General features: G+C 48.2%; 1 protein-coding gene across 1 annotated transcript in view; it reads right to left on the reverse strand.

The window, feature by feature from the left end:
• The window catches only part of LOC138282351 (uncharacterized), a 453,679-nt gene that overhangs the window by 166,223 nt on the left and 269,491 nt on the right, over positions 1–17,965 (reverse strand). Inside the window, exon 9 of the mRNA XM_069219772.1 lies at positions 265–300. Coding sequence (XP_069075873.1) covers positions 265–300 — 36 coding nt within the window. The remainder of the gene's footprint in view (positions 1–264; positions 301–17,965) is intronic.

Consider the following 17,965-nt stretch of genomic DNA (forward strand, 5'->3'; position numbering starts at 1 on the left):
TACAGGATGAAACTTTTTTTGGACTGAGCCCACTGAAATACTTATCTCTCAATACAGGGTAGATACAAGGCAAGAACGTAGGTCACTAAGGTGAAACCAGCTAAAAAACATTTAATAGGGGTTGGCTTACACCAATTAACCAGAAAGTAAAATTCACCAGTCTATTTTGTCTACCAATAATGTTTTCAGACGTGAAATATCTGTTTTTAAAAAACTAACATGAAAGGCTAGAGTAATGTGAAAATAAAATATGGTCACACTTACCAAAAAACGTAGAGCATCGTCTTTTAATATGCCACTCTGAAAAGACAAAACATACATTTAAAAAAATTAAAAAATTGTAAACAGAAAAAAACTATGTTGATTGCCAGTTAACCTACAAAATAAAAATACCCCAAAACATCAGAAGGAAACTTTATATTTCGCATGGAACATCTCATCAAAATCATTTCTGCTCTACAAGTCACGATTTCTTCTCAAGAAGGTTGGGTGGTAGCATGTTAATTTCATGAAGATAGTACACTGTAAAATTAGTGTAGATTATCAAGTTACTTATTTTTAGTACAGCTCTCCAGCATTTGTATCTTTCATAAATTCCCATACTTGAATCATTCACCATTGTTGATCTGTGGGACGCCCTCAGTGTCCAACCCCATTCGGTGGGCAACAGGTCAAGCAGGGGTTTCTGCTCCTTAGCTGTGACGTTCTTACAGGGAATTTGTGAAGGTGTGTGAAAACTCAGCACTCAGTTACCCAACAGAGCAATAAATGAATCTACAACCCAGTGCTTTACTTTGATAAAGAAAAATAATTTAATCTTCACACTTAAAATGTAATACTTCACGGCAAATAAAATAAGCAATATTCTTGTACAGGTACATGGGCTACAACACAATTTATTGTGCCCCTTCCCCAGGTTTTCTTCCCACAACCATTTGGCAAGTCTAGGCAGGTCTTTCCATGGGGCTGTCTATCTCAGTCGTGTGTCTAAGTTTAGGTACAGACTACCCTAAAGTTCTGACAGACTACCACCAGCAGACAGGTTTCTGACCTCCTGAAGGTGAAAGCCCGCACTCCGAGGTCAGAAGTAATGTCTACTCCGGAAGGAATGGTTTCTTACCTGTAACTCCAGTTCTCTCGTAGGGGTATTTCCATGATAGTCATAAGCACTGAATAGTTACGCGCGCCTGTGGGGACCCTGGAGCACTGATGTGAAGTATATTCTTAAGTGCAAATACCAGCCCTTTGAAAAAGGTCTGTCAAAAAACACTTAAAAATAACAATGTGCAGTCTATGTGAACAGCTACACAGGCCAAATTGTTAAAAGAAAACAGTTGTAGTGTAAATTCACGTTTAAACATGTATTTATTCTATAAATGTAATAACAAATACATTCTCATATTCTATTTACACCTCTCATGAGAATAAAACTATGCAGGGCAGTGTAGCCCATAGGCTGCCATTATACAGAATGTAAATAGAGCTGTGCCTTTAAGAAAGTAAAGTTCTCCTGTTTCCCATCATGCACAGCAAAAGGCAGCTGCCTCAGTTCTTTTTGGAGGCTTGTAACCTGACATGAAGGAACAAAACATTTGTTGGAGTACCAACATCGATAATATTCATGGCAACTTGTTCTATGTCAACTCCACCGGGGAGGAGGGAGGGTTGCTTATGACTATCATGGAAATACCCCTACGAGAGAACTGGAGTTAAGGGTAAGAAACCATTCCTTCTCTCGTAGGGGATTTCCATGTATAGTCATAAGCACTGAATAGAGTAGCAAGCCCATCCCCATAACCGCGGTGGAGTAGACAGAAGAATACTGACAAAAAACATGAATCATGCAAATAAATTCTTAAGCAAGGTCTGTCCAACCTGCGCATCTGCCCTAGCGTCTGTATCAAGGCAGTAATGCTTAGTAAAGGTATGGACCGACTTCCAAGTTGCAGCCTTGCATATTTCTGCCAAAGGGACATTTCTCATCAAGGCTGCAGTAGCTGCCTTCCCTCTAGTAGAGTGGGCTTTTGGCCTACCCCCAAGGGATTTTTTCACTAACTGATAACATAACATTATACATGAAACAATCCACCTGGATAAAGATTGCTTAGACGTGCCCAACCTTGTTCTAACTGGGCCATAGTTAATAAAGAGCTGTGGTGATTTACGTAAGCTTTTTGTCCTGTCCAAGTAAAATTTCAAAACCCTCTTTACATCCAGAGAGTGCAGAGTTCTCTCAGCAGGAGTAGTTGGATTTTGAAAGAAAGTTGGTAATGAAATTGTTTGGTTCACATAAAAGTCGGAGACGACTTTTGGTAAAAATTTTGCATGAGTTCTCATTACCACTTTCGCAGAATGAAAAACCGTGTAGGGTTCTTGAGCGCAAAGGGCCTGGATTTTGCTAACCCTACGCGCTGAAGTGATTGCCACCAGAAAAGCAGCTTTCCATGTGAGATGTTGAAGCGATGCCTTATGTATTGGCTCGAATGGAGGCAGCATCAGACGTGATAGGACAACATTCAGTTCCCATGGAGGAGAAGGCTTTCTAATGGGAGGAAAAACCTTTTTTAAACCGTCCAGGAAGTCCTTAATAATTGGAATCCGAAAAAAGGAAGTTTGTGAAGCGCTCTTTCTGTATGCCGTTACAACCGCCAAGTGAACCTTTATTGATGACAGTTGTAAGCCCGATTTTGCCAAACTTAGCAAGTATGGCAGGATAGATTCCTCTCCACAGGAAACCAGGTCAATGTTGTTATCTAAACACCACACACAGAATCTTTTCCACTTGCTTGCATAAGCCGATCTTGTGGAAGGGCGTTTGCTTCTTTCAGAATTTCCATACAGTCCTGAGGTAGGTTCAAGTGTCCATATTGCACTAGCTCAGGAGCCATGCTGCCAAACTCAACGATGAGAGGTTGGGATGAGATATCTGCCCTCTGAACTTCGTGAGCAGGTCCGGACGATAAGGCAGTCTGATGTGTGGTTTGAGTGACCGGTGAAGAAGGTCTGGGAACCACCACTGGCGTGGCCATTCCGGAGCAATTAGGATCATTTTGGACTGAGCATTGGATAACTTCTGGAGGACCGCCGGAATCAGGGGAAGCGGTGGAAAGGCGTAAAGAAATGCTCCTGACCAGCTTATCCACAGGGCATTCCCCAGTGTCCCTGGATGGTAATATCTGGAGGCAAAGGTTTGGCATTTTTTGTTTTCTGAGGTTGCAAATAGGTCTATAGAGGGGGTACCCCATAGTGCGAAAATGGAACGAACGACATCGTCGTGTAGCACCCATTCGTGGTTCTCGTCCATTACGCGACTGAGGGCATCCGCTTGAACATTCTGGATGCCAGGCAGGTGAGTTGCCACTAGCGACAGGTTCCTGGCTAGAAGCCAATGCCAGATTGTCTGAGCCTCTCTGGATAAAATCCTGGACCTGGTGCCTCCTTGTTTGTTCACGTAGTACATAGTGGCCACGTTGTCCGTCTTGAGAAGGAGAGTTTCTGCTCTCAGAGAGGGAAGGAATGCTTTGAGCGCAAGGTGGACTGCGCGAAGTTCCAGCAGGTTGATATGATAGAGACTCTCTCTCCGTGACCACTTGCCTTGGACTCAAAGATGTTCCATGTGCGCCCCCCATCCGAGCAGTGACGCATCTGTTACGATGGTTTGAGCTGGAGGTTGTTGTTGGAACGGAATCCCCACCAAGAGATTGCTGGGTAAACACCACCACTTGAGGGACTGTAGGGCGTGGGGAGAAAGGAGGACTTTGTTCTCCCAATCGTCCATCAGTTGACACCACTGATCCTCCTGGTTTTCCTGTAATGGTCTCATATGGAGGCGAGCATTGGGAACGAGATGGATACAAGACGCCATCGAGCCCAGTAGAGAAGCTATTACTGTTGCAGTGGTCTGAGGAGTTTCCTGCAGTTGTTTGCACTTTTGGAGAATCGATAATAGTCGTTCCTCCGAAGGAAACACCTTTCCTAGATTGGTATCTATAATGGCCCCTAAGTAATGCAACCTCTGAACAGGCGTTGCTGTGGATTTCAGGAGATTGACTTGAAGACCGAGCTTCTGCAACAACTGTAGAGTCCATTTGAAATGTTGTTGCGCCTCTAGATAACTGGAGGCCTTTATGAGCCAATCGTCTAGATAGGGGTAGACAAATATTCGTGTTTCCTCAAGTGGGCGGCTACCACCGCCATGCATTTGGAAAAAGTTATCGGCGCTGATTTGAGGCCGAAGGGTAGAACCGCAAATTGGTAATGATGTTTTCCGACGGTGAACCTTAGGAATTTTCGATGTTTCTTGGTCACCGGAATATGAAAGTAAGCGTCGCAAATGTCTATTGCACAGAGCCAGTCGCCCTGACGAAGATGTGGGTACATTTGGTGCAAGGATAGCATCCTGAATTTCTCTTTGCAAATCCACTTGTTTGCTGTCCTTAGATCTAAAATGGGACGAAACTCTTGCTTGTCTTTTTTCAGTACAAGGAAATACCTCGAATAAATCCCCTTCCCTTGCTGGCTGATCGGGACGGGTTCTATGGCTCTTTTTTGTAATAGAATAGTGACTTCTAACTGAAGAGCTTCGAGGTGGTGGCTGGCTGTTTTGGGTGGAACAGATGGTGGAGGACTGGTGAATCTGAGAGCGTAACCATGTCTCACAATATTCAATACCCAGGCGTCTGATGTGATGTGTAGCCACTCGTCCAGATGATTTGAGATACTTCCCCCTACCGGAGTGGATAACGGAGGAGGGGGAAGCAAAGATTCAGGGCTTAGACGCGGGAGCCTGTCGAGTTGTCGGAGTTTGAGGTGTTGAACGACCCCTTGTCGACCTTCATTGTGTGGAGAAGCCCCATTGATGCTGCTGCTGTTGCTGGGGGCGTGTATCCAGTGTGGTGACTGATACCGGTGGGTGAAAAGTCTTCGCTGATATGGGCGGAATACCTTTCGTTGTTCGTTCGGTCGTTCCATGCCTACCGCTTTCAGGGTATCTAGCTCAGACTTCATTCTGGCCATCTCATCATCGGCATGAGAACCGAACAAAGTGGAGCCTGAGAAAGGTAAATTTTGTATTCTCTGCTGTGCTTCTGGTTTGAGAGATGTAAGCCTCAACCATGCATGTCTTCTGAGCGCTATTCCGTGAGCATAGTTATGTGCGGATAGTACCGAAGAATCAGCTGCAGCACTTATTACTTGGTTAGAAACCATGGCTCCCTCCCCCACGACCTCCAGGAAATCTTCCCTTTTGTCCTTAGGAAGATGTTCCGCAAACTGCAGTATAGAGTCCCAGAGGGCCCGATCGTATCTCCCTAATAAAGCAGTAGCGCTGGCTGCTTTCATCGTGATGGCTGCAGTAGAACATACTTTTCGTCCTGCAGCATCGATCTTTCTGCTCTCTTTATCTGGAGGTGAAGAGGAAGACGGTGATGTCGAATGCAATTTCTTTGCCTCTTTGATTGTCGCCTCGAAGTCGACACACTCCTCGACGTCGAAGTGCTGTGACGGCGAGTGCCTCTCGACGTTGATTCCTCTCGCCGTTGACCCTCGACGTCGCTGTGGTGACGGCGAACGTCTCCGACGGCGAGCACTCTCCCTCGATGTCGATCGCTCTCGTCGTCTCGACGGCGAGCCGGACTCAGATCTCCTCGATGTGGATCGTCCTCGCCGGGTCGACGGCGACCCAGATCTCGACGGCGAGTGTCCACGCCGTCTCAACGGCGAAATGGCTGTCGACGGCGAACGATGTCTCTTCCTCGCCGGTGAACCACTCCTCGACTGAGAGCATGTTGGTGCCGTTCCCTGTCTCGACGTCGACGCCCTCGACGTCGGAGACCTGTGTCGTTTTTGAGCAGGTCTGGTCAGAGTTATAGAGGAAACAGGGTGAGCCCTGGTAGAAGACTGACCTTCTCCTCGCTCTGTGGTAGAATTACCACTTTTTCTCCTGTCCTCTTTTGCCTGAAGTCGGATTTTCTCCCTATCACGAAGAGTTCTTCTGGAGAAAGTTTTACAGATGTCACACGACTCCGGTTTGTGGCTGGATGGAAGGCAAATTATACAGACCCGATGTGGATCTGTTTTAATCTTTTTTCTGCCACAAGAAGGGCATTTGTCAAAAAGTGAAGGCATTTCTGAACTAGGAAAACCTCAAAATTCTGTCAGAATTTAACAGAAAAGAGTAGGAAATGATCACTCAAAGTCAAAAACGTTGAGTGAAATTGAAATTCAAAAGATTTTTAATGAATTTCTGTCACAAAAAGTGTAGGAAGTTGGCTCTGTATGTGCTATTTCAAAGTAAGGAATAGCATGCACAGAGTCCAAGGGTTCCCCTTAGAGGTAAAATAGTGGTAAAAAGAGATAATACTAATGCTCTATTTTGTGGTAGTGTGGTCGAGCAGTAGGCTTATCCAAGGAGTAGTGTTAAGCATTTGTTGTACATACACAGACAATAAATGAGGTACACACACTCAGAGACAAATCCAGCCAATAGGTTTTTGTATAGAAAAATATATTTTCTTAGTTTATTTTAAGAACCATAGGTTCAAATTCTACATGTGTATCTCATTTGAAAGGTATTGCAGGTAAGTACTTTAGGAACTTTAAATCATAAAAATTGCATGTATACTTTTCAAGTTATTGACAAATAGCCGTTTTAAAAGTGGACACTTAGTGCAATTTTCACAGTTCCTGGGGGAGGTAAGTTTTTGTTAGTTTTACCAGGTAAGTAAGACACTTACAGGGTTCAGTTCTTGGTCCAAGGTAGCCCACCGTTGGGGGTTCAGAGCAACCCCGAAGTCACCACACCAGCAGCTCAGGGCCGGTCAGGTGCAGAGTTCAAAGTGGTGCCCAAAACACATAGGCTAGAATGGAGAGAAGGGGGTGCCCCGGTTCCGGTCTGCTTGCAGGTAAGTACCCGCGTCTTCGGAGGGCAGACCAGGGGGGTTTTGTAGGGCACCGGGGGGGACACAAGCCCACACAGAAATTTCACCCTCAGCAGCGCGGGGGCGGCCGGGTGCAGTGTAGAAACAAGCGTCGGGTTCGCAATGTTAGTCTATGAGAGATCTCGGGATCTCTTCAGCGCTGAAGGCAGGCAAGGGGGGGGTTCCTCGGGGAAACCTCCACTTGGGTAAGGGAGAGGGACTCCTGGGGGTCACTTCTCCAGTGAAAGTCCGGTCCTTCGGGTCCTGGGGGCTGCGGGTGCAGGGTCTCTCCCAGGCGTCGGGACTTTGGATTCAAAGAGTCGCGGTCAGGGGAAGCCTCGGGATTCCCTCTGCAGGCGGCGCTGTGGGGGCTCAGGGGGGACAGGTTTTGGTACTCACAGTATCAGAGTAGTCCTGGGGTCCCTCCTGAGGTGTTGGATCTCCACCAGCCGAGTCGGGGTCGCCGGGTGCAGTGTTGCAAGTCTCACGCTTCTTGCGGGGAGCTTGCAGGGTTCTTTCAAGGCTGCTGGAAACAAAGTTGCAGCCTTTCTTGGAGCAGGTCCGCTGTCCTCGGGAGTTTCTTGTCTTTTCGAAGCAGGGGCAGTCCTCAGAGGATGTCGAGGTCGCTGGTCCCTTTGGAAGGCGTCGCTGGAGCAGGATCTTTGGAAGGCAGGAGACAGGCCGGTGAGTTTCTGGAGCCAAGGCAGTTGTCATCTTCTGGTCTTCCTCTGCAGGGGTTTTTCAGCTAGGCAGTCCTTCTTGTAGTTGCAGGAATCTAATTTTCTAGGGTTCAGGGTAGCCCTTAAATACTAAATTTAAGGGCTTATTTAGGTCTGGGGGGTTAGTAGCCAATGGCTACTAGCCCTGAGGGTGGGTACACCCTCTTTGTGCCTCCTCCCAAGGGGAGGGGGTCACAATCCTAACCCTATTGGGGGAATCCTCCATCTGCAAGATGGAGGATTTCTGAAAGTTAGAGTCACCTCAGCTCAGGACACCTTAGGGGCTGTCCTGACTGGCCAGTGACGACTCCTTGTTATTCTCATTATTTTCTCCGGCCTTGCCGCCAAAAGTGGGGGCCGTGGCCGGAGGGGGCGGGCAACTCCACTAAGCTGGAGTGCCCTGCTGGGCTGTGACAAAGGGGTGAACCTTTGAGGCTCACCGCCAGGTGTCACAGCTCCTGCCTGGGGGAGGTGTTAGCATCTCCACCCAGTGCAGGCTTTGTTACTGGCCTCAGAGTGACAAAGGCACTCTCCCCATGGGGCCAGCAACATGTCTCTAGTGGCAGGCTGCTGGAACTAGTCAGCCTACACAGACAGTCGGTTAAGTTTCAGGGGGCACCTCTAAGGTGCCCTCTGTGGTGTATTTTGCAATAAAATGTACACTGGCATCAGTGTGCATTTATTGTGCTGAGAAGTTTGATACCAAACTTCCCAGTTTTCAGTGTAGCCATTATGGGGCTGTGGAGTTCGTGTTTGACAGACTCCCAGACCATATACTCTTATGGCTACCCTGCACTTACAATGTCTAAGGTTTTGTTTAGACACTGTAGGGGTACCATGCTCATGCACTGGTACCCTCACCTATGGTATAGTGCACCCTGCCTTAGGGCTGTCAGGCCTGCTAGAGGGGTGTCTTACCTATACTGCATAGGCAGTGAGAGGCTGGCATGGCACCCTGAGGGGAGTGCCATGTCGACTTACTCGTTTTGTCCTCACTAGCACACACAAGCTGGCAAGCAGTGTGTCTGTGCTGAGTGAGAGGTCTCCAGGGTGGCATAAGACATGCTGCAGCCCTTAGAGACCTTCCTTGGCATCAGGGCCCTTGGTACTAGAAGTACCAGTTACAAGGGACTTATCTGGATGCCAGGGTCTGCCAATTGTGGATACAAAAGTACAGGTTAGGGAAAGAACACTGGTGCTGGGGCCTGGTTAGCAGGCCTCAGCACACTTTCAATTGTAAACATAGCATCAGCAAAGGCAAAAAGTCAGGGGGCAACCATGCCAAGGAGGCATTTCCTTACAAAAAGGCTTTGTGAGGTAGAGCTCAATGCTTCAGGGTCCTGTCAGAAAGGAGCCGGAAAAAAACTGAGGCAGCTGCCTTTTGCTGTGCATGATGGGAAACAGGAAGACTTTACTTTCTTAAAGGCACAGCTCTATTTACATTCTGTATAATGGCAGCCTATGGGCTACACTGCCCTGCATTGTTTTATTCTCATGAGAGGTGTAAATAGAATATGAGAATGTATTTGTTATTACATTTATAGAATAAATACATGTTTAAACGTGAATTTACACTACAACTGTTTTCTTTTAACAATTTGGCCTGTGTAGCTGTTCACATAGGCTGCACATTGTTATTCTTAAGTGTTTTTTGACAGACCTTTTTCAAAGGGCTGGTATTTGCACTTAAGAATATACTTCACATCAGTGCTCCGGGGTCCCCGCAGGCGCGCAGAACTATTCAGTGCTTACGACTATACATGGAAATCCCCTACGAGAGAAGGGGATGTTACCACCCACTCCAGCAAGATGGCTAGCAGATCTGCATGCTTAAGCCAGGTGGGCTACCCAAGGTGGACACTCCAAGAAGGGCTCCACCATCTTGTTTTCGGGATATGCCCACTCCCCCCGAAAGTGGTCATATAGGGGGTGTAGGTACGGCAACGGTAGGTAGCCTACTGGCTGGTACCCTACACACAGGTGGACTGCCTGCACTTCTAAAAACACCAGGACCTCCTGTGGACTCGCAAAGTTATTTCCCTGTACCTTGCAGGCACCCAAGAAGATTCATCAGGACTCCGAACCACCTAAACCACCGGACAGCCCCACTGCACCTGTGCCCCGTAGCTCAAGCTGAAGTGGGCCAATGGCACCAGTGTGGTTCCCAGTCCTCCAGGACATGAGCCGACATTGAGTGTGAACTGTAGACACCCCGAGACTGCCTGCATCCTCTTTGTGCAGGCCACCGCTACCACAACTGCCTCTGGTGACTGACTCCCTCATGGTCCAGCACACCTCTGCACTCAGCTACCCTGGACTTAGGAAAAGAAGACCAAAGGTGTCCCTACATCCAAGCCTCATGAGACCCGAGCCTACTTGTTGGTTTGGTCCGAGTAGACCCCCAGTCTACACCTGCAGCCTCTTTCTGCAGGTCTGGTAATGGAAAAACAGCAGTCCAGGGCACCTATTCACCCCTCCCACCAATGTAGGGGTGGGGATCAGCGGTGGGGTCTAAGACTTTGCACTTGCTGGACTACTCAGCCAATACCTGATCACACAACTAAATTCCAAAAATTGTCATTAGAAACTTTTTTTAAATTTGAGATTTTTTTCTAAAATTTTAAAAGTCCTGGTAGGGCCCTGTGTAAGTCCCTGTTAGCATTTCCTTTAGAGCTTAAAAGTTTGTAAAAGTTTTGATTTAAGTTCTAGAAATAGTTTTTAGATTCTTAAAAAGTTATCCCAACTTTTAGAGAAATAATGTCTAGCACAGATGAGATGGTGGTGGAACTTAACCTCACCATTTACCTGCATCTAGGGATGTCAGAGTTAAGGACTCTCTGTAAGCTAAAAAAATAAATAAAACGACTGAGTCCAACCCTACCAAAGTAAAGCTCCAGGAGCTTTCAGCAGAGTTTGCAAAGGACCACCTCTCTGAGGATAATCCTGCAGATGGGGAAGTTAGTGACCAGGAGGATGATTCTCCCTCTCCTGTCCTAACTAGGGAGAACAGGGTCTTTCAAACCCTAACTCCACAAGTGATAGTCAGAGAGACTGATTCTTCCACAGGGGAGACCAGTAACTCTGGCCTTCCTGGCTAGCAGGAGGTCATCTTCATTAAGGCTGCCCTCAATGCTTCCAAACGGACTGGCTTTGGAGAGACAGCTCCTAGCCATAGAGAGGGCAAGACAAGAGATGGGTTTAGCTCCCATTAATGGTGGCAGCAACATAAATGGGGTCAGAGAAAGTACAGACATGCTAAAAATCCCCAAAGGGATTGTAACAAAATATGAAGATGCTGATGATTTCACCAAATGGTTCACAGCTTGTGAGAGGGCTTGTGCAACCAGAAAAGTAAACAGATATCACTGGGGTGCTCTCCCTTGGGAAATGTTCACTGTAAAGTGTAGGGATAGACTCCTCACACTCTCTGGTAAAGATGCAGAATCCTATGACCTCATGAAGGCTAACCTGATTGAGGGCTATGGATTCTCAACTGAGGAGTACAGGATTAGGTTTTGGGGGGGGAACAAAAATCCTCGAGCCAGACCTGGGTTGATTTTGTGGACTTCTCAGTCAAAACACTAGATCATTAGATTAATGGCAGTGGTGTAAATTATTATGATGGGCTGTATAACTTGTTTATGAAAGAACATCTGTTAAGTAATTGTTTCAATGATGAACTGCATCAGCATCTGGTAGACCTAGGTCCAATTTCTCCCCAAGAATTGGGAAAGGAGGCAGACCACTTGGTCAAGACAAGGGTGACCAAGACTTCCCCAGAGGGTGACCAAAAGAATGGGGTCACAAAGCCTCCCCAGGGGAAGAGAGTTGAGACATCCAAGGGAAAAAATAAAGAGTCTTCTACAGGGCCCCAAAAACCTGCACAGGAGGGTGGGTCCAAAGCCTCTTCACAATCCCCATTTGGGTACAAGGGTAAAGACTTTGATCGCAAAAATGCCTGCTGTCGCAGTCTGTCCCAAGAAAGGTTCCACTTCAACTACTACTCCAGTTAGCACTGGAATAGCCAGTCTCCAGGTGGGATCAACAGTGTACCCTGAGCAAATCGGGGTTCACACTGAAGCTACATTAGTCTCAGAGGGTGGGGTGGACCTAGCCACACTAGCTGTCTGGCCCCCTAACATGCAAAAATACAGGCAGCAGCTCTTAATTAAAGGGACTAGAGTAGAAGCCCTGAGGGATACAGGTGCCAGTGTCACTATGGTGACAAACTGGTTTCCCCAGGACAATACCTGACCAGACAAACTTATCCAGTTACCAATGCTGACAATCAGACTAAAGTACATCCCATGGCTATGGTAACTTTAGAGTGGGGAGGGGTCACTGGCCTGAAACAGGTGGTAGTCTCTTCTGCTATACCAGTAGAATGTCTGCTTAGAAATGATCTGGATTCCTCAGCATGGGCTGAGGTAGAACTCAAAACCCATGCAGCCATACTGGGAATCCCTGAACTGGTGTGGGTCAAGACTAGGGCACAGTGCAGAGCTCAGGGTGAAAAAGAACTGTAGGATTCTGGAATAATGGCCCAACCTTCCAAGAGAAAAGGAAAGAAGACTGGGGAACCAGCTTCAGCACAGAAAAAGAAACAGAACCTCTCTTCTCAGGAAGATGTTCTATCGCCTGAGGGAACTGAGTCCATGGACCTAGAACCTTACCAGGTTGAGCCTCAAGGGAATAGCTGTGCAAGGGGCAAGAGACTTGTCCCTCTCTTGAAGGTCTAAGACAGCAAGCAGCTGAACAAGAAAAAGGAATTGTCAGTGGAACACACAGGGTCTATTGGGAAGATGGTCTCCTTTACACTGAGGCAAGAGATCCCAAACCTGGTGCCACTAGGAGAGTGGTAGTGCCTCAGGAGTTTAGGGAGTTCATTCTGACCTTAGCACATGACATTCCCATTGCTGGGCATTTGGGACAAACCAAGACATGGGAGAGGTTAGTCAACCATTTATATTGGCCCAATATGTCCCAGAAGGTAAAGGGGTTTTGTACCTCCTGTGTCACCTGTCAAGCCAGTGGTAAGACAGGTGGCCATCCAAAGGCTCCCCTCATTCCACTTCCAGTGGTGGGGGTCCCCTTTGAATGAGTGGGAGTCGATATATTGGGTCCACTTGAACCTCCCACAGCATCAGGGAATCAGTATATCCTAGTAGTAGTGGATCATGCTACTAGGTACCCTGAGGCAATTCCCCTTAGGTCCACTACTGCCCCTGCTGTAGCCAAAGCACTCATTAGTATTTTTACCACACTGGGATTTCCTAAGGCGGTGGTTTCTGACAGAGGTACCAACTTCATGTCAGCTTAACTAAAACACATGTGGAATGAATGTGGGGTGACTTACAAATTCACCACACTCTATCATCCACAAACCAATGGTCTTGTTGAGAGATTTAACAAGACATTGAAGGGCATGATCATGGGGCTTTCAGAAAAACTCAAAAGGAGACGGGATGTCCTCTTGCCCTGCCTGCTTTTCGCCTACAGAGGTGCCTCAGAAGGGAGTAGGGTTTTTCCCCTTTGAAATTCTGTTTGGCCATCCTGTTAGGGGACCACTAGCTCTTGTAAAGGAAGGCTGGGAGAGACCTCTCCATGAGCCTAAGCAAGACCTGGTGGACTATATACTTGGCCTTCGTTCAAGGATGGCAGAGTACATGGAAAAGGCAAGTAAAAACCTTGAGGCCAGCCAACCGCTCCAGAAGTTTTGGTATGACCAAAAGGCTGCACTGGTTGAATTTCAACCAGGGCAGAAAGTCTGGGTTTTGGAGCCTGTGGCTCCCAGGGAACTTCAGGACAGATGGAGTGGCCCTTACCCAGTGCTAGAAAACAAGAGTCAGGTCACCTACCTGGTGGACCTAGGCACTAGCAGGAGCCCCAAGAGGGTGATCCATGTGAACCGCCTTAAGCTCTTCCATGATAGGGCTGATGTGAATCTGTTGATGGTAAACAGATGAGGACCAGGAAGCTGAGAGTGAACCTCTCCCTGATCTCCTCTCATCAAACCCTAAAGATGGTTCAGTGGATGGAGTGATCTATTCAGGCACCCTCTCTAGCCAACAGCAATCTGATTGTAGGAAGGTCCTGCAACAGTTTGCTGAGCTCTTTTCCCTAACCCCTGGTCAGACACACCTGTGTACCCATGATGTGGACACAGGAGACAGCATGCCTGTCAAAAACAAAATATTCAGACAGTCTGACCAAGTTAAGGAAAGTATCAAGGTGGAAGTCCACAAGATGCTGGAATTGGGAGTCATTGAGCACTCTGACAGCCCCTGGGCTAGCCCAGTGGTCTTAGTCCCCAAACCTCACACCAAAGATGGAAAGAGAGAGATGAGGTTGTGTGTGGACTACAGAGGACTTAACTCTGTCACCAAGACAGATGCCCATCCCATTCCAAGGGCTGATGAACTGATTGATAAATTAGGTGCTTCCAAATTCTTAAGTACCTTTGACTTAACTGCAGGGTATTGGCAAATCAAAATGGCACCAGAAGCAAAAGAAAAGACAGCACTCCCCACACCTGATGGGCATTATCAGTTTACTGTTATGCCCTTTGGTTTAAAGAATGCCCCTGGCGCCTTCCAAAGGTTGGTGAATAAAGTCCTTGCTGGCTTGGAGTCCTTTAGTACAGCTTATCTTGATGATATTGCTGTCTTAAGCTCCAGCTGCCAGGATCACCTGGTCCACCTGAAGAAGGTTTTTGCAGGCCCTGCAAGCAGCAAGGCCTCTATCAAGGCACCTAAATGTCAGATAGGGCAGCGTACTGTGGTTTTACTTGGGACACCTTGTAGGTGGAGGGCCAAGTTCAGCCACTCAAACCCAAGATCCAGACATTCTTGACTGGGTTGCTCCAAAAACCCTGACTCAAGTCAGGGCACTCCTTGGCTTGACTGGGTATATAGGAGGCCTCGTGAAAGTGATATAAATCAATAGAGACACCCCTCACTGAACTTACCTCCAAGAAAATACCCAAGAAAGTGAACTGGACTTTGGACTGTTGTAGGAAGTTGGCTCTGCATGCACTATTTCAAAGTAAGGAATAGTATGCACAGAGTCCAAGGGTTCCCCTTAGAGGTAAGATAGTGGCAAAAAGAGAGAATACTAATGCTCTATTTTGTGGTAGTGTGGTCGAGCAGTAGGCTTATCAAAGGAGTAGTGTTAAGCATTTGTTGTACATACACACAGGCAATAAATTAGGAACACACACTCAGAGACAAATCCAGGCCAATAGTTTTTGTTATAGAAAAATATATTTTCTTAGTTTATTTTAAGAACCACAGGTTCAAATTCTACATGTAATATCTCCATTTGAAAGGTATTGCAGGTAAGTACTTTAGGAACTTTGAATAATCACAATAGCATATATACTTGTTACATAAAACACATATAGCTATTTCAAAAGTGGACAGTGCAATTTTCACAGTTCCTGGGGGAGGGTAACGTTTTTGTTAGTTCTTGCAGGTAAGTAAAACCACCTACGGGGTTTCAAATTGGGGTCCCAAGGTAGCCCACTGTTGGGGGTTCAGAGCAACCCCAAAGTTACCACACCAGCAGCTCAGGGCCGGTCAGGTGCAGAGTTCAAAGTGGGTGCCCAAAAACGCATAGGCTTCAATGGAGAAGGGGGTGCCCCGGTTCCCAGTCTGCCAGTACGTAAGTACCCGCGTCTTCGGAGGGCAGACCAGGGGGGTTTTGTAGGGCACCGGGGGGGACACAAGTCCACACAGAAAGTACATCCTCAGCAGCGCGGGGGGCGGCCGGGTGCAGTGTGCAAACAAGCGTCGGTTTGTAATAGGAATCAATGGGAGACCAAGGTGTCTCTTCAGCGGTGCAGGCAGGCGAGGGGGGGGGGGGGGGGGGGGGGGGGGGGGGGGGGGGGGGGGGGGGGGGGGGGGTGGGGGGGGGTGAGGGGGGGGGCTCTGGGGGTTCAGGGCCTCCTCCTGGGTAGCCACCACCTGGGCAAAGGAGAGGGCCTCCTGGAGGTCACTCCTGCACTGGAGTTCCCGATCCTTCAGGTCCTGGGGGCTGCGGGTGCAGGGTTTTTTTCCAGGCGTCGGGATCTTAGAGTCAGGCAGTCGCGGTCAGGGGGAGCCTCAGGATTCCCTCTGCAGGCGTCGCTGTGGGGGTTCAGGGGGGACAACTTTGGTTACTCACAGTCTTGGAGTCGCCGGAGGGTCCTCCCAGAAGTGTTGTTTCTCCACCAGTGGAGTCGGGGTCGCCGGGTGCAGGGTTGCAAGTCTCCCGCTTCTGGCAGGAAACGCTGTTGTCTTTAAGTTGCTCCTTTGGAACTCCTTGGGTGAACAGGGCCGCTGTTCTCTGGAGTTTCTTGGTCCTTTTAGAGCAGGGCAGTCCTCTGAGGATTCAGAGGTCGCTGGTCCTGGGGAAAGAGTCACTGGAGCAGTTTTCTTCCGAAGGGGGGAGACAGGCCGGTAGAGCTGGGGCCAAGGTAGTTGGTGTCTCCGTCTTCTCTGCAGGGATTTTCAGCTCAGCAGTCCTCTTCTTCTTAGGTTGCAGGAATCGGAGTTCCTAGGTTCTGGGGAGCCCCTAAATACTGAATTTAGGGGTGTGTTTAGGTCTGGGAGGGCAGTAGCCAATGGCTACTGTCCTTGAGGGTGGGTACACCCTCTGTGCCTCCTCCCTGAGGGGAGGGGGCACATCCCTAATCCTATTGGGGGAATCCTCCTTCTACAAGATGGAGAATTTCTAAAAGTGAGAGTCATCTCAGCTCAGGACACCTTAGGGGCTGTCCTGAATGGCCAGTGACGACTCCTTGTTTTTCTCATTATCTCTCCTGGACTTGCCGCCAAAAGTGGGGGCTGGGTCCAGGGGGCGGCATCTCCACTAGCTGGAGTGCCCTGGGGCATTGTAACACGAAGCTTGAGCCTTTGAAGCTCACTGCTAGGTGTTACAGTTCCTGCAGGGGGGAGGTGTGAAGCACCTCCACCCAGAGCAGGCTTTGTTTCTGTCCTCAGAGAGCACAAAGGCTTTCACCGCGTGGGGTCAGAAACACGTCTCTCAGCAGCAGGCTGGCAGAGACCAGTCAGTCCTGCACTGAACAATTGGGTAAAATACAGGGGGCATCTCTAAGATGCCCTCTGTGTGCATTTTTTAATAAATCCAACACTGGCATCAGTGTGGGTTTATTATTCTGAGAAGTTTGATACTAAACTTCCCAGTATTCAGTGTAGCCATTATGGAGATGTGGAGTTTGTTTTTGACAGACTCCCAGACCATATACTCTTATGGCTACCCTGCACTTACAATGTCTAAGGTTTTGCTTAGACACTATAGGGGCATAGTGCTCATGCACATATGCCCTCACCTGTGGTATAGTGCTCCCTGCCTTACGGCTGTAAGGCCTGCTAGAGGGGTGGCTTACCTATGCCACAGCCAGTGTGAGGTTGGCATGGCACCCTGAGGGGAGTGCCATGTCGACAGTCATTTTCTCCCCACCGGCACACACAAGCTGGCAAGCAGTGTGTCTGTGCTGAGTGAGGGGTCCCTAGGGTGGCATAAGATATGCTGCAGGCCTTAGAGACCTTCCCTGGCATCAGGGCCCTTGGTACCAGTTACAAGGGACTTACCTGGATGCCAGGGTGTGCCAATTGTGTAAAACAAAAGTACAGGTTAGGGAAAGAACACTGGTGCTGGGGCCTGGTTAGCAGGTATAAGGAAATGCCTCCTTGGCATGGTTACCCCCTGACTTTTTGCCTTTGCTGATGCTATGTTTTGAATTGAAAGTGTGCTGAGGCCTGCTAACCAGGCCCCAGCACTAGTGTTCTTTCCCTAACCTGTACTTCTGATTCCACAATTGGCACACCCTGGCATCCAGATAAGTCCCTTGTAACTGGTACCCCTGGTACCAAGGGCCCTGATGCCAGGGAAGGTTTTAAGGGATGCAGCATGTCTTATGCCACCCTGGGGACCTCTCGCTCAGCACAGACACACTGCTTACCAGCTTGTGTGTACTAGTGAGAACAAAACGATTAAGTCGACATGGCACTCCCCTCAGGGTGCCATGCCAACCTCACACTGCCTATGCAGTATAGATAAGTCACCCCTCTAGTAGGCCTTACAGCCCTAAGGCAGGGTGCACTATACCATAGGTGAGGGCACCAGTGCATGAGCACTGTGCCCCTAAAGTGTCTAAGCCAAACCTTAGACATTGTAAGTGCAGGGTAGCCATAAGAGTATATGGTCTGGGAGTCTGTCAAACACGGACTCCACAGCACCATAATGGCTACACTGAAAACTGGGAAGTTTGGTATCAAACTTCTCAGCACAATAAATGCACACTGATGCCAGTGTACATTTTATTGT

This window comes from Pleurodeles waltl, chromosome 2_2, assembly GCF_031143425.1.
Source record: "Pleurodeles waltl isolate 20211129_DDA chromosome 2_2, aPleWal1.hap1.20221129, whole genome shotgun sequence".
Lineage (NCBI taxonomy): Eukaryota > Metazoa > Chordata > Amphibia > Caudata > Salamandridae > Pleurodeles > Pleurodeles waltl.